Source organism: Triticum dicoccoides, chromosome 2B (assembly GCF_002162155.2).
Source record: "Triticum dicoccoides isolate Atlit2015 ecotype Zavitan chromosome 2B, WEW_v2.0, whole genome shotgun sequence".
In the NCBI taxonomy this organism is placed as follows: Eukaryota; Viridiplantae; Streptophyta; class Magnoliopsida; order Poales; family Poaceae; genus Triticum; species Triticum dicoccoides.
In genome coordinates this window covers 533,796,611-533,807,019 of record NC_041383.1, presented here as the reverse complement: position 1 = coordinate 533,807,019, position 10,409 = coordinate 533,796,611, and the positions used below count along the sequence as shown (strand labels likewise).

At 41.1% G+C, this 10,409-nt stretch overlaps 1 protein-coding gene across 1 annotated transcript; it reads right to left on the bottom strand.

The window, feature by feature from the left end:
* Nucleotides 1-2,741: 2,741 nt before the first annotated feature.
* On the bottom strand, nucleotides 2,742-9,308 carry LOC119364676 (glucose-6-phosphate 1-dehydrogenase, cytoplasmic isoform-like). Its single transcript, XM_037630167.1, has 16 exons — nucleotides 9,171-9,308; nucleotides 7,798-8,007; nucleotides 7,342-7,427; nucleotides 6,877-6,925; nucleotides 6,623-6,803; nucleotides 6,211-6,368; nucleotides 6,062-6,130; nucleotides 5,694-5,752; nucleotides 5,256-5,292; nucleotides 4,809-4,880; nucleotides 4,518-4,665; nucleotides 4,318-4,413; nucleotides 3,573-3,643; nucleotides 3,334-3,449; nucleotides 3,179-3,224; nucleotides 2,742-3,085 (listed from the first exon to the last, which is right to left on the bottom strand). Exons 2-16 carry the CDS (start codon nucleotides 7,966-7,968, stop codon nucleotides 2,915-2,917), a joined length of 1,530 nt encoding a protein of 509 aa, XP_037486064.1. The 5' UTR covers nucleotides 7,969-8,007; nucleotides 9,171-9,308; the 3' UTR covers nucleotides 2,742-2,914.
* Between the last annotated feature and the right edge of the window lie 1,101 nt (nucleotides 9,309-10,409).

Sequence of the window (10,409 nt, the reverse complement as noted above, 5' to 3'; positions counted from 1 at the left end):
ATCGGCTTTCTCTTTTGAAATGGAATCTTAGCAGTTCTCCTACTAACTTTCGAAAAAAGGAAGAAGAGTCCTCAAACCATGATAATTATAATAACGGTTGGACTTGCCTTTGGAAGATTCACGTCCCAAGTAAAATCAAGATGTTTCTATGGCATCTAGTGAAGCATTCCATACCTACTAGAGAGGTTCTTCGCCATTGAAACATGTCGCCAACGTCGGTTTTCCCTCTTTGTGGAGCTAAGGATACATGGAGACATGCCCTCCTTGATTGTTCTATGGCCAGAAGCAGTGGCGAGTCCAGTAGGGGGGCTTCAACAGGCTCTAGCCTACCCTCCAAATATTCATTTTTCTTTTACTACTACACGTCCTAGCCCAGCAACCCAATCTTTCATTCTTAGCCATACAATACCAACAACCCACATGCAAGTAGCGGACATCACAAAGCAAATATATAGTACTCCCTCCGTCCCATAATGTAAGACGTTTTTTGACACTAGTATGGGACAGAGGGAGTAGCAATCTGGCAAATTTTGAGCTTATTTGAAGAAAAAGGATTAAGAGATAATGACTATATTTTGCTAAATAAATTCAAATCTTGGTTAAAATTTTGATATACTTCTTTTGAAAATTCTAGCAAATACTTCATGTTTCCGGTAGTAATCTAGGAAAGTTTTACCTTGTTTGGAGCAAAAGGACTAGAAGATAACGAGTAATTAGGTAGATAGATTTAAACTTTCATTCAAAATTTTATATTAAGAAAAACCAGAAATTATAGTAAGACTACATATGTTTTCAGTAGTACTCTTGGCAAAATATTAGCTTATTTGGACAATAGGATTAGGAGATAATGCATTTTTCTTTTTTTTTCCTTTTTGACCGAAATGCCTTTTTCTACTCAAATGCCTTTTTCTACTCAAAATGACGCAATTTTCTCGCTATTAACTTTGAGCCCACCCTTCACTTTCTTCCTGGATTCGACACTGGCCAGAAGTGTGTTAGATTTGGCTCCAGAGACGGTGGTCGAACACATTTGTCCCAAACAAGATCAAGATGCAAAAGGTTGGCTCTTTTCTTTACTCAAGAATACGTCGAATGTCGAATTCGTCACCATGTCAGTCACATTATGGGTTGTTTAGCATGCCAGAAGAAAGGCTATTCATGGGGAGATAATCCAGAGTCCTTTCTCAACTGATATGTCCATAAACTCTTTCTTGTCTGAGTTCCAAATCTTAGAGAAACCAAAAGCCACATTCATCAAGTCAGGGCCTATAAGGCATAATAATTGGCTGGTAGCACCAAAGGGACTTTGCAAAATCAATGTTGATGCAGCGCTGACTAGGAACGAACCTATTGGTGTTGTGGGAGCCTTATGCGGAGATCATTAGGGACTTTTCTTGGGAGCATCGGCACTGGTCTTCGTGGGATATGATGATCCTACTACCTTGGAAGCATTGGCTGTGAGGGAGGTTTTGGTATTGGCTAATGATCTTTAGGAGCAACACATCCATGTGGCGTCGGACTGCAAGGTGGTCATTGATGAAATCAGGAAAGGAAGTGCAGCCAGCTATGGTGTCTTGTTCGAGAAACTACCAAAAGATCTAGACTCTTTACTAGGTGCAAAAAAAGCATGAATTGAGGAGCTCGAACGTGGAAGCTCACGGTCTAGCGAAACCCTTCATTTTGTCCCTGTAAACATTATGATGAGTTAAAGCTTCTCGTGATTGTCTCAAAAAATCAAGACGTTTTTTGTGTTTTCTCAAAGAAAAAATCATCTAAGAAACCAAAGAACATCAACATTAGCACTAAAAAGATTAATATCAAGAAAAACAAAATCCAGTAAAGTGGATAGACAAGTAGACGTAGAACGGCCAGTAAAAGATAAAGTTACATTGAAAATCATACTAGTCTTCTTCCTCCGACTATATGCTGCCCGCCGGAGATTGAAAATTGCACAAACCAATAGTAAAGAAAAGGTGAACCTGCAAATGCCCTCACCATACCATGCTTTGAAGACCACAATAGCCACTCATCCCATGGGATGAGATCCATAAATCGCTGAAGCAACATCAACTGGAGCATCACCCTACGTATAACAGGTTTGCATTCCATCACCACCAGTTCAGAGGATTGGAGAAACCGTGCCAAGCTACAGAACAATACGGAATAAGATGTCAAAGTCGGCACACCAATAGCCAGTCAATAGCTCTCCTTGAAGGACACGTGCACTGCCAAGATATAAAGGGAACCAACATATTTGAGTACCCAAACACTCACGCTCCCTTGGTTGGCGTTAGATGGAATGTCACCAAGGTAGGGAGAGACCGGAGAGACTTTTCCAACACGACATCGCCTCGTTGATGTGCGATGTCACCAGCAAAACAAAAACCTAAGGAAAATAAAACAAGACGGACAGGTCCCCACTCCACTTGTCACCGGCGAGGCCGCTAGACGAGGAAGAGGAAAAGTCTCCGCCAATGGCTAGGGTTTGGGAGGAAAAGTCACACATGTGCAATTTCATGCTGATGGCGGTGACCTTTTGGGTGTCTTTATTTAAAAAAGACCATACTAGAGTGAACAGTGATCAAAACCATTGTTTTTAAGGCGTCCTGCTTTAAACGTTTAGGCGTCGTTTAGGCTAGGCGCCCTCGCAGCAACACGCCTTAGAAATATGACCGTTTTAGACGCTTAGGCGTCAAAGCAGGTGGTGCTTGACTTAGATAGCATAACCGTCTTATAAACAATGATTGAAACACTCCATTTTTTATTTCACGCCGGGGTGAGGTATACTCCGTCAAACAGATCCGTTATTACAACGCCATGTAAACCGCAGTACAGCTAAAATTCGTAAGATTTTTATCCGTGATACTTTCACTCTTCCTAGCTAAACAAACCTACAAGGATCGAGGGAGGTACTCTATGCAAGGGTGGGCGGTATCCAGATGTAACCGTGGGTCTGCATGTACCCGACCTTCTCACTCAGTTCATCAGCTTCCTTGGGGCCTCGGCTGCCAGGCTTGTATGAAACAGCCTTCAGCTTGCCGGCGTCGATGTCGTGCAACAAGGGAGTGAAGATCTGCCAGGCAGCCTGAAACAACCAGATACAATGTCAGTGACAGAACGGAAAGTAGAAGAGTTCCATTCAACAAGATACAGTCTCAGTGACAGAATGGAAACGAACCTTCAGCTCATCTCGGCGCACAAAGTGTTGCTGGTCTCCTCTTATTCTGTGGAAACATGTATGCCCATCAGTCCAAGTTACCATTATAAAGGACATACTGAACAAATTTCTCTTTCAAGAAGAAACAAAAATTTAGGAAGGATGGTACTACGTACGTATCCAAAATGAGGCGTTCGTATGCCTCTGGAATTTTGACATCTTGGTAACGCATCCCATATGACAGATCAAGTTCACTCTGTTCAGTAGCCATTTCCAATCCAGGTTTCTTCACCTGCACAAAATCGCGTAAACTCAATAAATTATATTAGGGGTTCTGTTCTGCTCAACATGTCAGAAAATTTTACTGCAGAAAAACAGCATGAGACATTACTCGTACACAAGTAGCTAGACTTACAGTTAGTTTCATGTACATGGCTTCTGATGGCTGGAGGCGTATGACAAACTCATTTCTTCCTTGCTTCTTACCTTCAACATGTTAAATTCAGTTCAGTCATTAGATCTCAAATTTTGACTTGGACATAAAAAGAGAAGAAAAAACAGAGCACACTAATATTGATAGCAAAAATGTATAACAGGAGAGGCATTCATCTAGACACTAACCTAAAATGTGACCAAAGAGTCATCTTAATCTCACACCCTAGCAAATCTACTGACATGCCATGGTAGGGTAGGGCGAGCTTACAAAATATGATATGTATTGCGTAACTAAAACTTTAGACAAGTTAAAAGACGACTAATGCATTATACTATGTTAGTGAACAGCCAAATACTCTCTTGCGTTGTTTATCTAGTTGTATGCTTTGTACACAGGTCTCCCTATTTATTGTCTACCTCATCTCTTTGTGTTTACGTTATTCAACATAAGGCAAGTGCTTTCCTGGCTTCATGGATTTTCTGTGCATGGACCAGTTTTGACTATTTTGTACTGTCAGTGGAACTTCACATAGTAGTTTCTTCTTGTTTAAGATGTGGAACTTTACTTATGAAAGTGCGTCTATTTTTCTACTGCCTAGTCTGGCTAGATAATGTATGGGCACTCCATTAGTACTTCGTAGTATAGTACTGAAAAACACGATTAGGTAGTGACGTTGTATGCACAGAGTTCACTGCACCATGAAAATTAACTTTGGAGTACATACATTTAAAAATGTCACCGGGAACATCCTTGAACTGCACACGAATTTCTGCTTTTCTTGAGTTCAATGCTTTACCAGCTTTAAGAATGAAAGGGACACCTGTTGGATATGAATATTTGGGAGTTAATACCAAAACTGAAGATGCTATGATCCAGAACAAAGGCATATCCAGTCAAAGGAGAAATGCTGGTTAAAAGACATACCTTCCCATCTTTCATTGTGTACCCTAAGTACAATAGATGCAAACGTTGGGGTATTAGAGTCATCTGGCACTGTAGGGTCATCCTTGTAGCCCTGATATTGTCCAAGGACTACCTCTTCGTCCTTTATCGGGTTCACGGATTGCAGAACCTGACATTAACAAGGAAGTTGATTTTGATTAGGACTAAACTAGAATGAAAAACATATGATGTGTACTCTGCTACACTAGTTTGTTCTAACTAGCAAATCTGCACTATAGTAGTAGCATGTGGAGAGTAGAGGGAGATAAGAACCTTGACTTTCTCATCTCTAATGTGCTCAGGCTTAAGAGATACAGGCTTTTCCATTGCAACCAAACAGAAAACCTGCAAAAGGTAGCAATAATTTATTATTGGGCTGTTCAATGCCTAAAAACATTTGTACTCTACAAAGAGTTCTACAATAGTCTATTAGTTTATTAATTAAGCCATATACGATTCAGCATGAAAGCTGTGCCAATCAATGTTAAATACAATGAAGCTGTGCTGAATATTTAATAATCAGATGCCAAAAAGTAGCCATGGGTAGTAAAAAGCTAGTTGGATAAGCTGGAATATCATAATCCACCGCAATGGCAAACGCAGCCTTACATGGATAAAAGTAATATAAAATAAGTGTTTACCATCGCAAATCAAGACTAAATACTAAAGCCAAGGATAAAATGACAAAATAATATCGTAGGGAATCTTATTAGTTTTTACCTGCAACAAATGGTTCTGAATGATATCACGGATGATTCTGCAGTAACAAGAGAGGGAGGTTAGGTACTTCTATGCTAAATAATGAAGATATGCAGGTAAAATCCCAATAGTTGAGGATGATATAAGCAGACTGAATTTTAGAATTCAGTAATGAGTGCTTTGGTTGCTGTAAAATTGTAATCTAATAATTTTCCATGTTGAACTCTACACAAACTTTGAAAATAAAGCCAAATATACAATTCACACTTTCAAATGCAGAAATGAATATGTTGATCAATAAGGACCAACTAGGAATCTAGGACCTATGACATATCTAAAATATATCAACCTTGCCTACCAGATATTTTATAAGATCAATATGCTTATAAGGGTATGATTTCAGATTATAGAACAAAGGGATTAGACAAGTTATTAATAAAATGTAATGTTTCTACTTACCCATATTGATCAAAATATCCTCCACGCCCATCAGTTCCGAAGTCCTCCCTGAATACAATCTGCAATATTGGATTCGTTACAGACTGAAGCTATTATTAAGTTCCTACTTTGTAGCTGCCGCACAACTTCTTGTTTATTTGGGAGCCATACATGTCAGTGGTATTAGATTAACTTCAGTTCAACTCAAAAAGATAATGATATTTATACGTAGAAAAATATTATGCAATAACCTACATAAAATATATTCATACATGGTGCAGTAACTGCAGGTTACGAATTTCTTGAGTCAGCAATTGTTAGTTTGTTACTTTGTAAATTACCTACTTCTAACTCCTAAGTACTAACAAAACAACGAGAAACAAGCATACCTGTATATTATCAACATTGTCACGGTTCCAAAGTGGTAAGAACAAACGGTTCGCGAAACGAAGCACAAGCTGTGAAATGTTATTAGTTCAAAAAGAATTAGCCCAATGTTAGAAAAATACAAATATCTGAACAAAGTTACAAACATTACCAAGTTTTGGACCAACTCTTTTCCCAAGTAGTGGTCAATCCTGTAGAGTTGATCTTCCTCGAATAGCTCCCCAAGTTGGGAACTTAATTCTTCTGCGGAGTCCAGGTCCCTTCCAAAGGGCTTCTCAACAATTACTCTAGTCCATCCAGTGCGAGAAGCTGCAGACGCAAACGTTTATGTTTGTCAAATTGACAAAAGTAAAAGTGCAATTTAGCACAGTAGCGTGTAGTTCTGTTTTTTCTGAGCTGAAGTGAACAGTAGGTAGAAACCAGATGGTCATGTCCTCGTTACTACTGCACAGCTGGAAGTGCGGAATAAAATCATATGCATGTATTACCCTATAAATAAAGCAAAGGAAAAGGGTCCTGATGAAGATAAAGCTTCTGAGAAAGCATAGAAAAAATAAACTTACTTGGACTCATGCAATATGTTCGGATCATTTTGCACACTGAAGGGTAGACAGATGGAGGCAATGCCAAATAAAATAGCCTACGGGAGCTTCCTGAGTTGTTTGACATCTCATAATCTGATATTTCCTTGTTCAGTTTTTCAAAACCTTCTCCACTGTCATAGGAACCACTGACATATTTTATCTGCAATACATATTTACCACAATGACATGCATGTTGCACAAGGAATTGTGAGTAGTCATATACAACAACTTACCAATTGCAAGAATTCTGAAACATGTTCCTCTGAGGCTCCTTTAAGGTATCTGTAATTTTTTGTAAGATAAACCATCAAGACATGCAAACATGATGGTTGAAGTTCAGTGAGTATAGGAACATGCTTTGTCAGTTTCAAGAAACCACCGTCTCAGTTCATATAGCATATCGCAGATCAACAGTATCCGTGCTTAACTACAGGGTTGAAGTCTAATTTTGTAAACATCCGTCCTAGTATGCAGAATTCCGGTAGATACAGATGCACATATGCTTAAAAGATGCTAGAAGTGTTTAAATGCAACAGCGAAATGTAAAAATCTGGAGTCATTTTTTCGAGTACACAACAGAGCCAAGAGCCTTCTTCTAAATAACGTTTTACTATGGAAAGCAAGGAGGTTCTTTGCACAGCAAACACAAATTCTATGTTAGGCAACCATAGAATTAATTCCAGCCATCAGAAACTTACGCACGGATGCGCCCTCTCAACCCATCATCAGAAAGATTTGTTCTCGCATACCCAACTATATGCACTTCACCAGATTGTAAGAACCCCTGTAACACATAGCAATTAAAGTAAATAAATATATCAACAGACCTGAAAAGCACAGTTTATATAACAGAAAGTGTTCAGAAATAGCATGCAAGTGAAGACTATGTTTTATGTATTTGCAAATGGTGTTAACACAGGTTGTTGTTGAATAAGTAGAATCTTAAACCATAGTTTTCCGCCAGTCCGAATTAACTCCTAAAACATTTAATTCATATATCCAGGAACAAAAATGGTTACAGCTGTTTGCACTTATACTTGTGTTCAGTGAATACCGATTACTCCTTTTTCTGGAATGCCTCAACTCAATGTGCATTCCCTTTAACAATAGGTTCTGCAAATTGCATAAGGAACAGCTAGTTATTGTCACAGCACCTGCTCAAAAAGGTGGTAGAGTGCCGGGAACGTTTTCTTCTTGGCAAGGTCTCCAGAAGCCCCAAGTACAACGATGGTGAGGCACCCTTGCTCCAAAGGAAGTTCTAGGTCCTTTGCTAATGAGTTGAAACTGCTTTGTCTCGATGAGACCGAGGAGTCAGTTCCGGCCATGACAAATAGGATGATTCTCTTCTTCCTTCAACGGTACACCTAACCAAGTGAGCAAGATATGATGAAATGGTAAGATTATCCGAACTTAGCCTAACAATTGCCATGTGACACATTGAAATGGAAGATTTGATATCAGACAAAATTAGCTAGTAGAGCGTATGAATGTTTTGCTTTGTTTGGCTTATCCGATGCATTGCCAATTTATACTACTGTTGCCCTTAAAAGCTGGAAACAGAAACTGGACATGACTAGATCCAAAATCACATTTCCCCCGAACTATTTGTAATGATCGGTCTGCCTCACTCTTCTGATAACAGAAACAGAGTGATCTCAGCTTATCTCTCCAACTGTCAAGAACACTCAAACCGTTATGCATCCATCCAAGATCCACATAGCAGTGTTTGACGACCTCGTCTAAATTTAAGAAAGCAACAACCAACATGTACCATTAAGGATTACACCGATCGCAACCTTAAAAGGGCTGAAATCAGTCATACAACTACTATACACAACTTAAGGAACATAAGCCCGTGCTTGAATCGATCTTTGCAAAACTTACTTGCGGTGAAAACAGCAAGTGATTCTAGTAGTAGAGCTGAACTGAAACAAGAAAGGACTCGAACAGACCAAAACAACATTCCCTGGTTCATAGCAACAGACCAAACCGCTCTCCGGAAAAAAGAAGGCCCGACGAAACATCCGGCGAACAGATTCCCCGAAACAGAAAAAACGTGCAGTTCCTAGTAGTACCCCAGAGCTTAGGAACACCTGTACACCGGGCTTAAGCTTGACCACAACTCTCGCCATTTAATGGGAGAGATCCTCAAAGAGAAACAGAAATCTGGGAGCGACAAGAACATCTCCATCGCCGCTGTAGGCATCACGATTACGAGATCCAACGCCGAAAAACCTCACGGACAGAAACCCGGCGGGGTTCGAGGCAAGAATCTAGTCTAGAAATAACCGAAGAAAGCGCGCTGAAGACGGCGACGGCGACCCAACCCGCCAAAAACCTCCCGAAAAGCCTCGCCCGGAACAGGGCAGGCAGAGCGCAGCAGAGCAGGACGGACTGCGACGAGCCGCGCCACGCCACCGATCGAGAAACCTCGGACCTACTCGCGGAAGCAAACAGGAGAGACTCTCCCACGGGAGACGAGCGAGAAGAATTAGCGGCGGCCGGGGGTTGGAGATGGATCACTGACCAGTGGCGATCGAGATTCGCGCGCGCGGCGAGCGGGCGCGCCGCGTGGGAGGGAGGGCGGGAGAGTTACTGCCGAGATGCCGGGTGGGTGGGAATGGGGAGGGAGGGGGGTGGCTCCTTCCTTCCTTCCTTCCTTCCTGACTGTGGTGGGATTGGCAGCTCCGCCATTTATACCCACGACGGCGTCACCTCGGCCGCCTCCCGCTTTCGCCTCACCTGTCCACTACCTACCCGCCTTTCGGCCTGGCCGCCTGGGAAGCGGGGCTGCGTGCTCTGTGCTGTGCCACCAACCGCGGAGCGTACGTGTATCTGACAGTGGGAATTTCCAGGACTTCAGAGGGGGCTTATGTGAAAAGGAGGCGCGGTAACGGCAAGGAAAAAGTTGTCGATTGTCCCCGTCCGTTAATTACTGTACACTGCACCATTGGAAAATAAAATTGTATGTGCGCCTGTGCGGCTCTTGCTTCCAAACTTCTTCCAGTTTCTTTTGGAGATTTGATAAAGTTACTAGCATGATTAGCAAATGGTCCCCGTGTATAAAGCGGAAATGAACAAAAACCTTATCCCCGGACTTAAGAAATAGTGGCGGCATTTGGTGACATAGGTGTGGTGTCATCACGCACCACTGAGATAGTAAGAGTGTGCATGCACTTTCAACAGCAACAAAATGATTTTCAATCAAGAACCTTACATGTGGGAGAGGCATAGAATGAAATCCTTTTATTTGGAGTGCGGCTTTTCGGTGCCCAGACTCATCTGCACCTGGTAAAGAAAAAAAATCACAAAAAAATCAAAAAAATGAAACAATTCCAAAAAAATGCATGGTAGTAAATTTATCGCGTGAGGTCTGCTCCAATTTTTAGATCATTTGGACATATGAGCAGCTCTCAGCAAAAAAGACAAATCGGATCAGAATAATGTGTGAACGGTAAACATTTTTACGCACCTCGAATTTGTCCTTTTTTGTCGAGAGTTGCTCAGATATCCAAATGATTTGAAAATTGGAGCGGACCTCACGCATCAAATTATCTACCACACAAAAGAATTGGAATTTTTTTAATTTTCCTAGTATTTGTTTTGAGTTTTTTTTCGTCAGGGCGGGTGTAGCTGAGTCTGGGCTCAAAAGTGGGTTACCCTTTATTTTGAGGAAACACTTGGGGGGGAGAGGGTGCACACGTGAATACATCACTCAAATCAACAAGTTACAACCTCCTTTGGTGCGAAAAAAATGTTGAAATAG